Below are 18,474 nucleotides of genomic sequence, written 5' to 3'. Positions count from 1 at the left end.
CCACCCTTTTGTAAAGAAATTTTCTCGAAATCCCTCGCTCTAGAGCAGTGGTTCTCAACCCTGTACTGGGGACCCCCCCAGCCAGTCGGGTTTTCAGGCTATCCACAATGAATATGCATCAATAATAGACACTTCAAAGTTTCTCACAACAATTGCTCATCGAACCCCATCCCCCTCGAAACAGGTGTGCCACAAGGATCAGCACTTTCACCCATCTTATTCAACATTTACCTTACCCCTCTTTACCATCTCCTATCTAGACTCGACATAACGTATTACATGTATGCCGATGATATACAATTCCTCATTCCAATTTCCTCCTCAATAGAAGATGCTATGTCTAAAGCAGCTTCACACCTAGACACAATCAGAAACATGCTAATTCATCTTAAACTACGTCTAAATACCAGCAAAACTGAATGATCCTAATTGCCAAAAAAAACCATGATCATAAAACAATTCCTCCCTTCCACTTTGATAAGACCCTCGTCCATCTTAAAGAGAGCGTTAAAGACCTGGGATTTTGGTTAGACATTGACCTAAACTACAAAAAACACATCGCTACAAAAATAAAAGAAGGCTTCTACAAACTTCAAATATTAAAACATCTAAAACCTCTGCTTCACCCCCACGATTTCAAAACCGTCCTACAAGCCTTCTTATTTTCCAGTCTGGATTACTGCAACTCCCTTTTGATTGGCCTTCCTAAATCTTCTTTGAGACCTCTACAGCTCCTTCAGAACGCTGCAGCCAGAGTACTAACAGGTAAAAGAAAAACCGATCACATTACACCTGTTCTCAATCAATTACAGTGGCTCCCTATTGAAAAAAGAGAAGAATTCAAAGTTCTCTCTATTCTTCACAATGCAATATACAAAGCCGATTACTCCACCTTTGATGACATCATTCACTTACATTGCTCTCAACGAACAACAAGAACGACTAGTAAAATCCAACTAGTGATTCCCTCACTCCCACAGGCCAAATTATCCTCCACCAGAAACAGAGCCCTTTCCATTATTGGCCCAAAACTTTGGAACTCATTACCTCATTTCCTCACCAATCAAGAAAACTTAAAATCCTTCAAAAAAGACCTAAAATCCTGGCTACTCAACCAATCTTTTAAAGACTGCACTCAATGAACTTATAGTATATTAACATAGCCTGCTATCTTTCAATATCTCCTTCAATCAATCTCCCTGTTTCATGACGCAGATGTCCTCTGTTTTCAATGTTCCCAGATATCTCTGTTCACCTACTCAGGGTTTCCACCCTGTGTTATCCTGTTATACTCATTCTCCTTGTTATGTCTTTGCTCATTATTGTTAATTTTTGATATTTTTAAATTTCAAACATCGTTCAATGTAACACGTTGTTCTGTATGTAAACCGGAGCGAAGGCAACTCTGCTATACCTCGGTATATTAAAAAAAAAAAAAAAAAAAAAGCTAAATAAATAAATAAAAGGAAATTTGCATGTTACGGAGGCAGTGTATGCAAATTTTCTCTCATGCATATTCATTGTGGATAGCCTGAAAACCCGACTGGCTGGGAGGGTCCCCAGGACAGGGTTGAGAACCACTGCTCTAGAGCCTCCTTTCCATTGAAAATGGCTCATCTCCTGTTCACGGAAACCTTTGAGATATTTGAATGTCTCTAGCATATCTCCCCTCTGGCAACCCACTGCAGGCCAAATAAGACCAGACAAAGCAGGAAAGATCTAAGCAGCCATCATAAGATCCTCCATAGCGATCAGAGCGTCTTCCCTCTACTCAATGAAATTCAGTGGTGTTAAACAGTAAAGGAGTTCCTCTCTACAATAGAACTGAACCATATAAGGGATCATCCCCTACCACAGAAGGTAATACCACACTGTCTCGTTCGCTACCAATAGACCCAAGACTTTAGCCATTTTCTCATACTCTGTGAAAGACCCACTGCCTGTCATCTCCTTTAGGCTTCTTGCTCTTAAAAAAAACACTCAACATAGCTGAAGAATCCAGGGTGGATTGCAGAACCTAACTCTGTCCAAGGAAGAGACTGAGATGCCTTATCTCCCACAAAACTGCTTCATAAGAGGAATTTTCTTTTTTTCCCCTTTATAATTCTGTAAGTGAGGAACCAAATTCTGGGGCCAACTGCTGGAACAGATTGTAGCACTCATTCCCAGGAGAAGGCCCCAACCAAAGAAGAAGGAACCCTGGACACTGCCTTGCCATTTTCCTCTAAACCTTAAGGCCAGCAAACAAAGTCAGCCAAGGTTCTCTTTTTTTAAACTATCTGAGGAGGAGGAAAAATGCTATTGCTCCCTTAGGAGTTCTGCCTCTATACCAATGCAGGTTCCTGCAATGTGGAGCTGAGAGATGGCAGCCGAGCTCCTTTTCAGTCCCAGCAAGTCCCAAAATAACTGCATTTCACAATACGGAGCCTTCCCGGCAGGAAATGGCAGCCCCTAAGGTCTGCAAAAGTGGGCACCCCCAAACTGGACAACACAGTTCTGAACTATTTTCTCCCCTCCAATGTGACCAAAATCCAATTAGGCTGCTTCTTCAAAGAGCCACCAGCGTGTACAATGGTGAACTTGATCTCCTGCTGTGACAGATAAATAGTGCCTAGTACTCACCGCTGCAGCTAACCGCCTCGAAAAAGCAGCAGGTTCTCATCAACAATTCTCCATCTGCTCTCCAGCCAACTGCAACTGCTAGACTCTGCTTTGGAACACTTTTTTTTCGTTACACTTTAATAGCTGCAAACCAAAGCCTGCAAGGCCAACGAGGGCAGGCAAAGCACATCCTCTTTTCCAGCTGGAAAGAAGAGCAGAGAGAGGGGCGAGAGGGGAAGGGAAAGGAATTCTCAAGACCAGACCCAAGACCACAACCCCAGATCTAGATCATGTTTCACCAAGGAAGGAAGAGAAAGCACTTTCACTCCAGGAGCCACAGACTATCTTAAGGCAAGAGGAGGGGGAAGAGGAGGAATAATTGCTCCCCTGGAAGCCCCTTGGGTCCTGAATTGTGCCACTGAGTGACCATCAAACTTTCTCCTCAAGAGGAACCTCTAAAAATTCAGTCAAGGATCCAGCACTACTGACGGAAGGCAAGCTTCTCATCTCAGGAGCACCCTGCTACATTTTCCTGTTCAACCTAACAGGCTGAAGTCAACATCACGGAATACTTGTCCATCATCTGTTGGAGACAGAATACTGGCAGGCTGGTGTCAGCATGGAAGTTATAAGGAGCAATATCATCAAACCTGTTGATTGCTATCTCCATCTGTTTGTCTGGACTGGTCTAACTGGGCGAAGAAGAAGTGGCAGTAGGACACTAATGACACAAAACCAGAAGAAATTCTGAATAAAGACGCCTGAAGAAGAAAAAAATGGAACCATGATCAGGATCTGTCAGAAGCCATGGTCAAAGCAGATCTACTGACATAACACAAAAAAAGATTTTCAGTGATTTTTTATTTTTTCCCAAGTAGTGTTTCATCAGTATTATATGTGTTAGACTATGTATGTATGTATACATGCCACCTTGGTACAGGCAGCCAATAAATACATAAATAAATAAAGATAGGGACCTTTATTTTCAATTTTTATTTATTTTCCCTGAGGATTTGTCAGGATTTGACAGTGTTTATAACAAACCAAAAGGCAAAATAAATCGGTGGGGGGGGGGGAAGGACTCTTCTCCCCCCCCTATATCTATATATATCTATATATAGGGAGTGCACAGGAACACTAAGGCACAATGACATGAAAAGGGAACAAAATAAGTCTGCAGAGCCAATCACAGCTGAGGTGGTGAAACATATCCAATGCTCACCACAGAAAACAATGAGCTGAGGCCACTGCGTGGCTCCAGGAGAACAGGAACCACTTGCACATGATTATGTCTCCAATAATTTTCCAGAAAGCACTGAAAATAATTTTTGTTGGTGCTATCTGATGACATCACCCATGTGTGTACACATGCACTATTGTCAACTATTTTCTTCTGAGAAGGGGAGAGAGAACCAGCATGGGCCAACAGATTCCCTCTGTGTACTCTGGGAAGATAGTCTAGATGGATCCTGTTCCAGACCCCTAGAAGAATGTGTCAAGTGCAGGTCCAGGCATACTCTTCTTGAGCCAGAGCAGGAGAGAAAAGTAACTAATCTAAGGATAACAGCTATGAATATGAAGTTTATAAATGAACAAAGTTCTGAAGGTTTGCATATTTCCACATGTATATTTATCTCTTTATATATACACATGCAAAGACCATTTTATATAAAACGTTTTTACTATATAATTTATTTCACAAAACATTTTATGACACAAAGAAAATATACCTTTCCAGGTGTGAAAAAAGATTTCATTTCTGGAGGCAAATAATTTTTGGTGTTACTAAAGTTCTGGAAAGAAAAAAAGAATCATTTAGTTGATGAAAAGAAGATAGAGCACCACACTCAATTAATACAAAATTGAAGGCTAAATTTCAAAGGATACAAAAAGATCCTCAAGAGAATGCATACTCAAAAACAAAACACAAAGAATCCTATCATATGCAACAGAATAACCACAAAACAACATTTACAACTGAAGTTTTTTCTGCTTATATCTTGAAAAAAATGTTCTTAAAACAGTTAAACTATTACTGGCTGTGTATATTGTATGTTAGTTTTTAAGGCTAGTATTTGTTTTTAAGTACTAAGCATTGTGTGTGTTCAGGGATAACAGACTTTGGATTAAATTTGTGAGCTAGTAAGGGTGAGGACTGTTTGCAACTGTAAAACATTGTGTGTGTTTAAAGAAAATAGACATTGAATAGATTTTGAGAGTTAGAACATGAAGCTGCTTACCTGTAACATGTTTTCTCTGTGGACAGCAGATCAAATAGCCATATAAGATGGGTGACATCCTCTTTTTTTCTCCAAGCTCAAAGTTTTAAAGGTACCTTCTCAGCATCTTTACCAAACTATGGCCTGGATTTATCAAAATGCACTAAATACCGCATGCGATAGAAAAAGGGGCGTGTTTTACGGGAATAGGCAGTTTATTGCAATTTGCACTAATACCTATGGAAAGAGCTAAGTTACCGCAAATTGTGATAAGTGCCAGAAGTGTGGTATTTCCTACATACAACCACTGGGGGGCCATGTTTACTATCAGAGCCACTGATTTTTTTTGGGGGGGGGGGGGGGGAAGAGAGAGAGAGAGAGAGAGCTTGAGAGAACATTGCACAAATCTCATCTTTGAGTGAGTTTCCTCACTCCGAGGGTCATCAAATCTTCAGAAGAGAGCACTGTCCTGTCCGTACGTCTCACTTTGAATGTCAAAGTGACCCCTAAACCCTACACTAATACCTAAACCTCACCTCGAGTTACTAGGTGGGCCTCCCATAGAGATATAAATATCTATCTAGTGTTGGGGCATTATGGCTAGTCTCTCTCTCTCTCGGACGGAGCCTGGATAGCTTGGCTGGTGCTCCGGGAGCCTCCAAACTACTAAAACAGGCATTTGAGAACACATTGCAAAATGCGATAAAGCCTTAATGCAAGCTATCGCACGGCTTAACACTACTGAAAAAGGTGTAACTAAAATCGGCATTAAAGCCATGCGGTAGGGCTTCGCAAAACGGTAAACCCAGCCCACTCCCACCCCTAACTCCTCTTTTTCGGATTTGCATCGCACCATACGTTATGGTGCTATCGCATGCATTAAAGACGTTTTCGCATGCATTAAGGGCTTATCGCATGCATTAACAGCCTCGATCTTGTGTGATGGGATCTGGGGAAGTCCCTAGTCTGACTGGTTTCCAGAGGGACATCTCTTTGAGGAGTGAAAACCAGACCTGTCTTAGCCAACCAGGGGCTATTAGAATCATAGTCCTTTTGTCGTGACGAAGTTTCAAGATAGTCTTCGCTTATAATGGAGCTGGAGGATACACATACAGGAGACCCCTGCCCCAATGCCAGCAAGGGCATCCGAGGCTGGTTTGCCACGTGACCTATACAGGGAGCAGAAATGGGGAACCTTCTTGTTCCAAGGCACTGTGAAGAGATCCACATCGGAGCTTCCCCAGAGGTGGAAGATCCAATTGGTGACCCCTTGATCCACAGACCATTTTCAGGATCTAAAAGTGCAACTCACCCTGACTGCTATTACGTTCTCCATTCCAGCCAAGTACATGGCCTTGAGCATCATCCCGTGGATAGGGCCCATGACCAGATCTGGACCACTTTCTGTCACGGGAGGTATGATCCCAAACCTCCTTGCTTGTTGACATACCGCATGGCTATTTAATTTTCAGTTTGGATCAGGATTATTTTGTTGGACAGCAGATTTCTGAAAGCCCATTCACGTACATGATCGCCCGGAGCTCCAGGAAATTGATTCGATAAAGACGTTCCTGGGTGGACCATAGAAACTGAGTGCTGAGCCCATCTACATCTCTTTAATCCAGGGTGGACACAACTGTGCTCAGGACAATTTGGGAAGAAGCACTTTGAAAGGTGATTCCACGTTCCAGGTTTGAAATTACTCACCACCAGGACAAAATGTTCTAGAAAGACAAAATGATTTTGATGCGATCCTGGAGGTCCTGCGTGACTTGATGCCACAGCGACCTCAGGGTCCGCTGGGCCTTTCGCACATGCAAATATGCCAAGGGTGTGACATGAACTGTCACAGCTATATACCCCAAAAGTTTCACATTGTGCCAAGCTGACGCATGTTGGCTCTGTTGAATCCCTGCCACAAACCATCAGGTTGATGGCCTTTTGTTGAGGAAGAAAAGGCCTTGGCCTGAGTCGTGTCTAGCAGGGCTCCAATAAAGTCCAACTGAAGTGACAGGCCGAGATGGGACTTGGGGTCATTGATAACGAACCCTAGTGTTTCCAGCATGTGGATAGTCAAGAGCATGGACTCTTCAGCCCCAACCCGAGGTGCTCCTGACCAGCCAATCATCCAGATAAGGAAAAACAAACTCCCTGTGTGCGAAGGTATGCCACAACTATGGTCTGGCATTTTAAGAAAGATATCTGGGGCTGACGCAAGCCCAAATGGCAGCACATGATACTAGAAATGCTGTTTTCTCACTATAAATTGGAGATACTTCTGGTTACTTGGGAAGATCTCGATATCTGTATGTGCCTTTCAGAATCAGGGAGCAGAGCCAGTCCCATTGTTGTAAGAATGGGATCAAGGTGCCAAGGGAAACCATCTTGAACTTTTCTTTTTTGATGAATTTGTTCAAGGCCCTGAGGTCTAGGATGGGATGGAGTCCCCCCTGTTTTCTTTGGATCGGAAAATACTAGGAGTAAAATCCCCAACCCTCTTTGTCCTGTGGGAACAGATTCGACCTCTCTGGCTATTAAGGGGGATGAGAGCTCCGGTACTAGTACCTCCTAATGTGCTATTGGGCCCCAGAACCCACTGGTATGAGGTTACACTGAGCCACCAGTTCACAAAAAACTATAGCCTTCCCCCGACTGGAAGATCCATCGCCTTGGGAATAAAAACATAAGAATCTAAGATATGCCATACTGAGTCAGACCAAGGGTCCATCAAGTGCAGTATCCTATTTCCAACAGTGGCCAATCCAAGTCACCAGTATTCGGCAAGTACCTAAACATTAGATAAATCCTCAGCTACTACTGTTTACTAATTACCGTAATAGCAGTTTATGGATTTTTCCTCTAGGAACTTATCCAAACCTTTTTTAAACCCAGTTACATTAACTGCTTTAACCACATCCTCTGGCAATGAATTCCAGAACTTAAACTATGGGTTGAGTGAAAAAGAATTTTCTTCTATTTGTTTTAAATGAGCTACTTGCTAACTTCATAGAGTGCCCCATGGTCCTTCTACTATCTGAGAGAATAAATAAATGATTTACATTAACTTGTTCAAGTCCTTTCATGATTTTATAGACTTCTATCATATTCCCCCCTCAGTTATCTCTTCTCCAAACTGAACAGCCCTAACTTCTTTAGCCTTTCCTCATAGGGCAGCCATTCCATGGTCCTTATCACTTTCTCCAGTGCAGCTATATCATTTTTGAGATGCAGTGACCAGAATTGCACACAGTATTCAAGGTGCGATCTCACCATGGAGCGATACAGAGGCATTATGACATCCTCTGTTTTATTTGCCATTCCCTTCCTAATAATTCCTAACATTCTGTTTGCTTTCTTGATCGCCACAACACACTGAGCTGAAAATTTCAATGTATTGTCCTTTATCACATCTAGATCTCTTTCCCGGGTGATAAGTCCTAAGGTAGAGCCTAACATTGTGTAACTACAGCAAGGGTTATTTTTCCCTATATGCACCACTTTGCACTTGTTCACGTTAAATTTCATCTTCCATTTGGAAGCCCAATCTTCCAGTCTCGCAAGGCCCACCTGCAATTCATCACAACCCGCTTGAGATTTAACTACTCTGCATAATTTAGTGTCATCTGCAAATTCGATCACCTCACTTATCGTACTCCTTTCCAGCTCATTTATAAATATATTAAAAAGTACTGGTCCAAGAACAGATCCCTGAGGCACTCCACTGTTTACCCTTTTCCTCACTGAAAACTGACCATTTAATCCTACTCTCCGTTTCCTGTCTTTTAACCAACTTGCAATCCACAAAAAGACATCGCCTCCTATCCCATTACTTTTTAGTTTTCTTAGAAGCCTCTCATGCGGGACTTTGTCAAATGCCTTCTGAAAATCCAAATCTACTGGTTTCAGCTTTGTCCACATGTTTATTCACCCCTTCAAAAAAATGTACGAGCTTTGTGAGCCAAGACTTCCCTTGGGTAAATCCATGTTGGCTGTGTCCCATCAAACCATGACTATCTAAATGTTTTGTGATTTTATTCTTTATAAAACAGTTTCCATGATTTTTTCCAGCACTGAAGTCAGGCTCATCGGTCTATAGTTTCCTGGATCACCCCTGGATTCCTTTTTAAATATAGAGGTTACATTGGTCATCTTCCAATCTTTAGGTAGATCAGATGATTTTAATGATAGGTTACAAATTAATTGGAATAGGTCTGAAATTTCATTTTTTAGTTATTTCAGAACCCTGGTGTGTATACCATCCGGACAAGGTGATTTACTACTCTTTAGTTTGTCAATCAGGCCTACCACATCTTCCAGGTTCACTGTGCTTTGGTTCAGTTGATCTGAATCATTACCCATAAAAACTTTCTCCGGAACGGGTATCTCTCCAATATCATCTTCAGTAAACACCGGAGCAAAGAAATCGTTTAATCTTTCTATGATGGCCTTTATCTTCTCTAGGTTCCCCTTTAACCCCATGATCATCCAGTGATCCAACTGACTCCCTCATAGGCTTTCTGCTTTGAATATATTTTTTAAAGTTTTTATTGTGAGTTTTTGCCTCTATGGCCAACTTCTTTTCAAATTCCCTCTTAGCCTGTCTTACATTTAACTTGCCAATGCTTTATCCTATTTTCTTCTGATGAATCCTTCTTCCAATTTTTGAATGAAGATCTTTTGGCTAAAATAGCCTCTTTCACCTCACCTTTTAACCATGCCGGTAACTGTTTTGCCTTCCTTCCACCTTTCTTAATGCGTGGAATACATCTGGTCTGTACTTCTAGGATGGAATTTTTATTTTTTTTAAACAATGTCCATGCCTGTTGCATACATTTTACCTTTGTAGCTGCACTTTCCTTTTTTTTTTTTTTAAACTATTTTTCTCATTTTATTAGTTTCCCTTTTGAAAGTTTAGCGCTAGAGCCGAGGATTTACTTACTGTCCCCCTTCCAGTCATTAATTCAAATTTGATCATATTATAATCACTTTTGCCAAGCGGCCCCACCCACAGTTACCTCTCTCACCAAATCCTGCTTTCTACTAAGAATTAGATCTAAAATTGCTCCCTCTCTCGTTGGTTTCTGTACCAGTTGTTCCATAAAACTATCTTTTATCCCATCCATGAAATTTATCTCTCCAGCATGCCCTGATGTTTCACTTACCCAGTCAAAATTGGAGTAACTGAAATCTATTAAAAAAAACGTGTCTTTTTATCCACTGAACAACGATCAGAGTAACATCAAGAAAAAACGTATCTCTATTTTTTGTTTTTTTGGTGCTACAAATTTCTTTGCCTTCTTAAACTTAACATTTACATACACATCATTTGTGAATTTGGGACCTTCATAACACCCACGGTGTCACCATTTTCTGTCTCAGCATGCGGTGACAGGTCCGAAATACCCTGAGGGACCGCTATAAAATCACTACAAAGTACCTAAAGATTCTCCCGCAGCAGCACCCTGTGAAGTATCCAGATGTGCGCCGGGCAGAGCGAGTCAGTATGAGACGTCTCTGAAGCAGCAGCTCGCGAAACACGCGCATCGGACCTCTGACTCCGACAAAGATTAAAGGGAAGTACGATTCCTTGAGTTTTAAGAAAAATGCAAAAAAGTTAAAAACGTCTGTGCAAGAATTGGACTAATGGACCTATGATTAAAAAGGACCCACACAGGTGCGAAACACAAGTAGCACCGTGGATGTTATGAAGGTCCCAAATTCACAAATGATATATGTGTAAATGTTAAGTTTAAGAAGGCAAAGAAATTTGTAACACCAAAAAAACAAAAAATTGAGTAACTGAAATCTCCCATTATTACTGCAGTACCAGTTTGGTTAGTTTCCCTAATTTCTCTTAGCATTTCACTGTACATCTCACCATTTTGGCCAGGTGGATGGTAGTCTACTCCTATCACTATTCTCTTCCCCAACACACAAGGGGTTTCTGCCCATAAAGATTTGACTGTGTATTTAGTCTTATGCAGGTTCTTTGCCCTGTTGGACTCTATGCCATCCAGGACAAAGCTACACCCTGCCACAAAGATGCTACTCTCTGTCACTGCGATATAAGTTGTACCCTGGTATAGCACTAACCTATTGGTTATCTTCTTTCCCCCATGTCTCTGAGTTCCCAATTAAGTCTATAGCATCATTCACTGCTATACAGTCTAATTCTCCCATCTTACTTCTTAGACTTCTGCCATTAGCATACAAATATTTCGAAGGGTGTTTTTTGTTTGTATTTATATTCTGCTTTTCAGTTGACAGGGATAAATTGGAATCTTTTAGCTCATGTGAGTTTTTAATTATAGGCACTTGGACTACTTTTCTTATTATTGGAACCTCTCTGTTGGGATGCCCTAACTCTAATGTTTCATTAGTATTCTTTGAAGATACCTCCCTCCAAACTATGCGCTGCTGAGCGACTGCTGGCTTTCCCCTTTGATCTAACTTAAACGCTGCCCTATCTCCTTTTTAAAGGTTAGCGCCAGCAGCCTGGTTCTACCTTGGTTAAGGTGGAGCCCATCCCTTCGGAAAAAACTCCCCCTTCCGCAAAAGGTTCCCCAGTTCCTTACAAAATCCCTCTTTTGTATCCCTCTTCCTTGCACCATCGTCTCTTCTACGCATTTGAGAGTCCGAAGCTCTGCCTGCTTATGGGGACCTGCGCATGGAACAGGAAGCATGCTACCCTGGAAGTTCTGGGTTTCAGCTTTCTACCAAAGAGCCCAAATTTGGCTTCCAGAACCTCCCTCCCACATTTTCCTATGTTGTAGGTGCCCACATGTACCCTTAACCTCCCCCAGCACTGTCTAAAATCCTATCCAGGTGATAAGTGATGATACAAAATTATTCAGAGTAGTTAAATCACAAGCAGACTGTGATACATTACAGGAGGACCTTGCAAGACTGGAAGATTGGGCATCCAAATGGCAGATGAAATTTAATGTGGACAAGTGCAAGGTGTTGCATATAGGGAAAAATAACCCTAGCTGTAGTTACACGATGTTAGGTTCCATATTAGGAGCTACCACCCAAGAAAGAGATCTAGGCGTCATAGTAGATAATACATTGAAATCGTCAGCTCAGTGTGCTGCAGCAGTCAAAAAAGCAAATAAAATGTTAGGAATTATTAGGAAGGGAATGGTTAATAAAACGGAAAATGTCATAATGCCTCTATATCGCTCCATGGTGAGACCACACCTTGAATACTGTGTACAATTCTGGTCGCCGTATCTCAAAAAAGATATAGTTGCAATGGAGAAGGTACAGAGAAGGGCAACCAAAATGATAAAGGGGATGGAACAGCTCCCCTATGAGGAAAGGCTGAAGAGGTTAGGGCTGTTCAGCTTGGAGAAGAGACGGCTGAGGGGGGATATCATAGAGGTCTTTAAGATCATGAGAGGTCTTGAACGAGTAGATGTGACTCGGTTATTTACACTTTCGAATAATAGAAGGACTAGGGGGCATTCCATGAAGTTAGCAAGTAGCACATTTAAGACTAATCAGAGAAAATTCTTTTTCACTCAACGCACAATAAATCTCTGGAATTTGTTGCCAGAGGATGTGGTTAGTGCAGTTAGTGTAGCTGGGTTCAAAAAAGGTTTGGATAAGTTCTTGGAAGAGAAGTCCATTAACTGCTATTAATCAAGTTTACTTAGGGAATAGTCACTGCTATTAATTGCATCAGTAGCATGGGATCTTCTAGGTGTTTGGGTAATTGCCAGGTTCTTGTGGCCTGGTTTGGCCTCTGTTGGAAACAGGATGCTGGGCTTGATGGACCCTTGGTCTGACCCAGCATGGCAATTTCTTATGTTCTTATGCCACCTTCGCACCAGATAGGCATGTTACCAGACAATCCTCACACCCACCAGCCGCCCAGCTGTGTACATTCCTAACTATCGAATCACCAACTATGACGGCTGATCTTACCCTGCCCTCCTTGGCAGTTGCTCTGGGAGATACATCCTTGCTGAGAGAGGACAATGCACCACCTAGAGAGCAGGTCCTTGCTACAGGATCATTTCCTGCTGCACCAGGTTGATGCTCTCCGATCATAAGACCTGCCTCCTCCAATGCAGCACCAGGGCTGCCAGTCTGGAGTTGGGGCTTGGTTATGATGTCCCTGAAGGTCTCATCTATATATTTCTGTCTGCCTCAGCTCCTCCAGGTCTGCCATTTTAGCCTCCAGAGATCAAACTCATTCTCTGAGAGACAGGAGCTCTTTGTATCAGATGCACATGTACAATTTCTCACTGGTGGGTAAAAAAAAAATCATACATGTGACACTCGATGCAAAAGACTGGGATGCCCCCCTCTTGCTGCTGGACTGCTACCTTCATCTTAAATTTGTTCAGTTGCTAGTTAAGTTTTAGGTTGCTATGGGTATAGGATTGCATACAATTAGGGCCCTTTAAATGGATTAGTGTATTCACTATATATCTGGTAGTGACCTACAAGGGAATGATCAACTCTTGATAAGGTGTGGGGAATTTCTAAGTTTAAGTTAAAAGGCTGATTTAAAAAAAAAAAAAACAAAAAACTTTTAAGTGTGAAAGTGACACCTGCCTATAAATTAAAGGATGAACTAGGGGTGGGTGGGGGGAAATACAAACACAAACTTCTGTTTGTTGACTGCCTTTCTTACTACCTATTTAAAACAAAAACACACAAACACACTAAATAATATACCCCAATAATTTACTTCTCCCCACTAATTTTAAGTTTTAAAAATTTCACCAAGCAGTACTTACTGATTCTTTCCAGCCAAAAGCAAGGTGATTCTCTCCTCTCAATGCTGGGTTATGCTCCCTACAATCCAGTCAAAACTCTGACCCTGGAGTTGACCGAGGTGCTGGTTGAGGCTTTGGGGCTATGTCTTACCTGGAATGGCTACAAGAACCTTGATGAGACTGACATGAACAAGAGGAGGAGGATAGTACTTCCTTGGACAGAAGAAGGACTTTCTTGGCCCAGATCTTGATGACCTCCTAGATGAGGAGGGAGAGTCTGGAGTGCTGGTGAACTGCTGAAGGGTCACATGGTGGTCTCGGATTTGGGCCACTGCATCCTTGACCTTATCTCTGAAGAGATTCTCTCCCATACACGGCACTTCAGCGAGTTGCCCCTGCATCTCTGGTCTGAGATGCGAGGCCCGTAACCAGGCGAGCCTGTACATGCCAATTCCTGCTTCAGAGACCCTCGATGCTGTCTCAAAAACATCAAAGGTCAAACAAAGATGTCGACCTTGATGGAACAGACGGCCCTGCCGATGTTGATAGCACGGTGTCCATTGGTGCGGCTCTGAGATCCCTCGATGCTGATGGATTGATCTTCTCTGGCTTGAAGCAGCACTCCATTTTGGCAAGCCAGATCTTACTCCCATTCAGGGTCATCCTGGAGTACTTGCTGCAACCCTGGACATCGTGCGATGCTCCAAGGCAGAGGACACATTTATCATGGGGGTCAGATAGATATGGTCCTCTCACACCTGGGGCACCACTTAAAACTCGAAGTGGACATGTGAAATAATAGGGATATGAGATTGAAATCGATGGCAACGGTCATCAATGGCCGATGAGCACAGAGCACTTTGCACCTCAGAGTATTAACAACGAAACAAACTTACCAATAAATATCAAAAAGCCTATCTAAGACAATAATGGGAAAACTGGGGGGGGGGGGCGGGGGGGGGCCCGTGCTGACTGCACAAGACAGTAAAAAAAAAAAAAAATTCACGAAGAAGTAGAAATTTGAAAAAGTAGGCCAAAAAGTTGGCAAAGTGAGGTTCTCACCCGACTGTGAAACAGGAGGCTTCAGAGAAACGAAAAGTCTGAAGTGGACTCCGCATGGACATGTGGCATAATGCATGCCAGACCATGCTCAACGAGGCACAGTCAAAGTTCTAGAAACCTACATAAGTTTCCCATGCTGGGCTCTATCTGATGTCACCCATGTTAGGACTGTGTTCCTGCTTGTCCTTGGAGAAACTTGGTAAGCATTCCCACAATCAGTAACAAAACCTTGCATCAGTCCTCTATTTCTAACTGGTTTAAAGCAAGAATGTTCAGGCTGTGTACCCAATGCTTTGCATTTATCAATGTAAAACCACTATCTATGAGCATTCCAGTTGGCTGCAAGCAATCTACATCAATCTCATTTACATACATACCTTATCAGGTTGAGTGAAAAAACGAGCTGGAAGCACAGGATCTTTAGGAGATTCCAAACTATAGGTTGTACTCTTTGACATAATAATATTCATTGCTATGTCACACACCGTGTAGAGTTTCTACAAGACATGAAACAAGCATTTATACACAATTCAGTCCAACTGTAAGTAAAATGACCTAATAGTTGAAGAGCCATGGCCTGACTTGTTACATAATAGCAAAGTTGTTATATTCAAAATGGAAATAGCAATGCAGGACTATAAGTCTAAGAAATTTCAATAGTTTGGCAGCATGAATACCACATAACTTTTCCCACCAAAGATAATTAGTTATATTTACACTATTGTGAAGGAAGCATTTGGTGGAAGCTGTCCTTAAAATGCAAAAATACCAATGTTTAATAAGCAAGAGGAACCAGAAAACTGGAAATGATGATAAGTCTACATAAAGAGCAGGGTCCTGATTTCAAAGGACTTATTTAAATAACCTGTTGTGATTCATCACCACTTGTGCTCAGTTCTGCTAAACAACAGACATAATACTACAGAGGACATGAAAGGATTAGTCATCCAGAGTACTATTATCAGTTCAAGATGAGAGCCTTTTCCTTCCTGCATGGACACTTCACACCCAAAATTTGAAAATTTCATGGAAGTTTATCTAATGAATCACCTCAAAACATGAAACTGAACCTTCTCATTTCCCACCCCTTATCAGAAACATCTGAAAAAATTAAGCAAATATCTAATCTTTGTCTCAAAGTTATGTTATTTAATTGTAAAGAAATAAACAGAATATATACATGCCTCATTCATTTTGGGATCATCAGGCGCCTGGCCATCTTTCGTTTGTTTGATGTTTTCCACCATTTTTCTGATAAATGCATGGCTGTTATTTTCATTTTTAGACATCAAGATTTCTAGTATAAACCAAAGACACCTAGGGGGAAAAAAAAAGTAAACTGAGATTTTCCCATTAAACTTAGTATGGAAAAAGGCTGCACCAAATAGTTTTGAAACTACACAGCTTTTCTATCATAAAATTTACCTCCTGATTAGTTCTTTGGGATAGAGGAAATTAAATTATTTCCTGGGTATCCAACAAGACACCCGGCTTCTTGAAGTCACATGCATATAAATTACAACCTGCTTTTCATTATAGATATCATTCTTGTCTTTTGTTTGAAGATGGTATTTTTTTTTTTTTATCTTTTATCCCATTCATTACAGAGATTACCTTCAGTCAATAAAACATGACTTCTTTAAATTATTACATTTTATGTATTTCTTTACTGTGTAGTCTATCCCCAACAAAATCACAGACAACACATTCATGAGACACTGTGAAATGATTTCTGAAACTTCTACATAGATATACAAATAAAGAAATCTATAAAACAAATATTCCCTGTAAATAGTTACCCAGTTACTGTTTGTTGATGTTTATCTCTTGTATGCAGAGTTTACTGTTCTATGTAATGGCAGTGCCAAAAGTTCTGCATAATGACACTGTCAAAAAGTTTTAGTTATCTGTAAACCGATACGATGTGCAAACGGCTATCGGTATATAAAAACCTATAAATAAATAAATAAATTTAAATGTATGGGGGCAATTTTCACAACTGTACCTTTTAGTATAAAGTCCACAGGTATTTTTACCCATACGCTTTTCACCAATTCTCAAAGGGAAATTACAAATATTTTTAGGCGCTTTTAGGATGGACAATTTTCAAAGAGCCCTTTTACCTCGAGAACCCACTCAGGAGCTTAAAGGGATAGAATCCATATTCATGAAGGCTGAGGACCATCCTAAATAAGGAATCTTTCTAGTTTATCATCTACCACCTGGCACAGATGGAACTCTCCAAGATCTTCTGGTTGCAATATTAGAGATAACAGTAGAGCACTTCAGGACATAAGCCTAGAAAATTTCAATATCCATGTGAATGACCAAAAGCCAGACTCTGCACAGGCTCTAAGATCGACTAAATTAGTCAACAACAATCCGACTCATGAAGTAAGCCACGCACTCCAGTTGGTACTCATCCCATAATCTCTGCTCCAAGAATTATCTATTGACAAACAGATCATTCCACTCTCATGAACAGATCATCATAGGATTCTGCCTGAACTACCACCACTCCCTTCTAAGAAATCGAAGCACACTAAAACCACAAAATAATCAGACTATGAACCTGAATCCAGAATCCTTACTGCAAACTACAGCTCATATCTACTACCACCTCATTAGTGTACTCCTGGAATGCACATTTCAAAGCAGCGATAAATGTTATGGCCTCTGTGTGTCTCACAAAAAAGGCCAAGATGGAGGTCAATATTAATCACGGTCCTTCTGATATTATAAAAAACAGTGAAAATCAGCCAGTACCTGTAGGCACAATTTATAATCATATACCAGCAAATGTTAAAGAGTCCATTAATTCCACGGTCTTTGTTTTTTCTCAGCAAGTAACACACATTCAGTTGTCAAAGACTGCTATGTTCATAGTTTACACCTTTGGCCAAAAAGCAAAATTGCTTACCTTGTAATAGGTGTTATCCCAGGACAGCAGGATGTAGTCCTCACATATGGGTGACATCGGTAATGGAGCCCTATACGGAAAAACTTCTGTCAAAGTTTCTATGAAACTTTTGACTGGCACCCAGAGTGCCCACTGAGCATGCCCAGCATGCCATGATATTCCTGGCCACAGGGGTCTCCCTTCAGTCTGTTTTGTAGCAATTAGCGTTAGCCAAAAAATAAAATAAAACGTATCGTACCCAACTCCGCGGGGAGGCGGGTGGGTTTCGTGAGGACTACATCCTGCTGTCCTGGGATAACACCTATTACAAGGTAAGCAATTTTGCTTTATCCCAGGACAAGCAGGATGCTAGTCCTCACATATGGGTGATTAGCAAGCTAGAGGCTGAGTCATTTTGTAGTGAAAACAAAGGTGAAGTATTGTTGTTGTAAATGAGTCAGCCGAAAATCACAGCAGGTTGGATGTAGTAGAAGTTGGGATTAAGTTGGAAACAAGTTCTTTAAGACAGATTGTCCATAGGCTGAATCTTGTCTACCTTCTTTGTCTAAACAGTAGTGAGCTGCAAAGGTATGAAGAGAACTCCATATTGCCATCTTACAAATGTCAAGAATAGGTACAGAGTGAAGGTGTGCTACTGAGGTTGACATTGCTCTGACTGAATGTGCTTTTACTCAACCTTGAAGAGTAAGGTCTGCTTTCTCATAACAAAACTGTATGCAATCTGCTATCCAGTTTGACAAAGTATGTTTATCCACTGCTTTACCTGGTTTGTTTGGATCATAAGATACAAAAAGTTGATTGGATTTCCTTTGGACTGCAGTGCGGTTTAAGTAGAAAGATAGTGCACGCTTACAGTTCAAGGTATGTAAGGCTCTTTCTCCCTGGTGGGAAGGAGGCCTTGGAAAGAATGTTGGTAAAACTATGGATTGGTTCAAGTGGAATT

General features: G+C 41.3%; 1 protein-coding gene across 7 annotated transcripts in view; it reads right to left on the bottom strand.

Moving 5' to 3' along the window:
• Positions 1-18,474, bottom strand: part of PDS5B (PDS5 cohesin associated factor B) — a 644,248-nt gene that overhangs the window by 70,642 nt on the left and 555,132 nt on the right. For all 7 annotated transcript variants that reach the window (XM_029602667.1, XM_029602671.1, XM_029602673.1 and 4 more), the window contains 3 exons: positions 15,796-15,928; positions 14,989-15,108; positions 4,332-4,394 (listed from right to left, as the gene is read on the bottom strand). In XM_029602667.1, the coding sequence (XP_029458527.1) occupies positions 4,332-4,394; positions 14,989-15,108; positions 15,796-15,928 (316 nt within the window). The remainder of the gene's footprint in view (positions 1-4,331; positions 4,395-14,988; positions 15,109-15,795; positions 15,929-18,474) is intronic.

The sequence above is a fragment of the Rhinatrema bivittatum genome, chromosome 5, assembly GCF_901001135.1.
Source record: "Rhinatrema bivittatum chromosome 5, aRhiBiv1.1, whole genome shotgun sequence".
NCBI classification, from domain to species: domain Eukaryota; kingdom Metazoa; phylum Chordata; class Amphibia; order Gymnophiona; family Rhinatrematidae; genus Rhinatrema; species Rhinatrema bivittatum.
The sequence above is the reverse complement of the archived record's forward strand: the minus strand, read 5'-3'. Positions and strand labels throughout refer to the sequence as shown.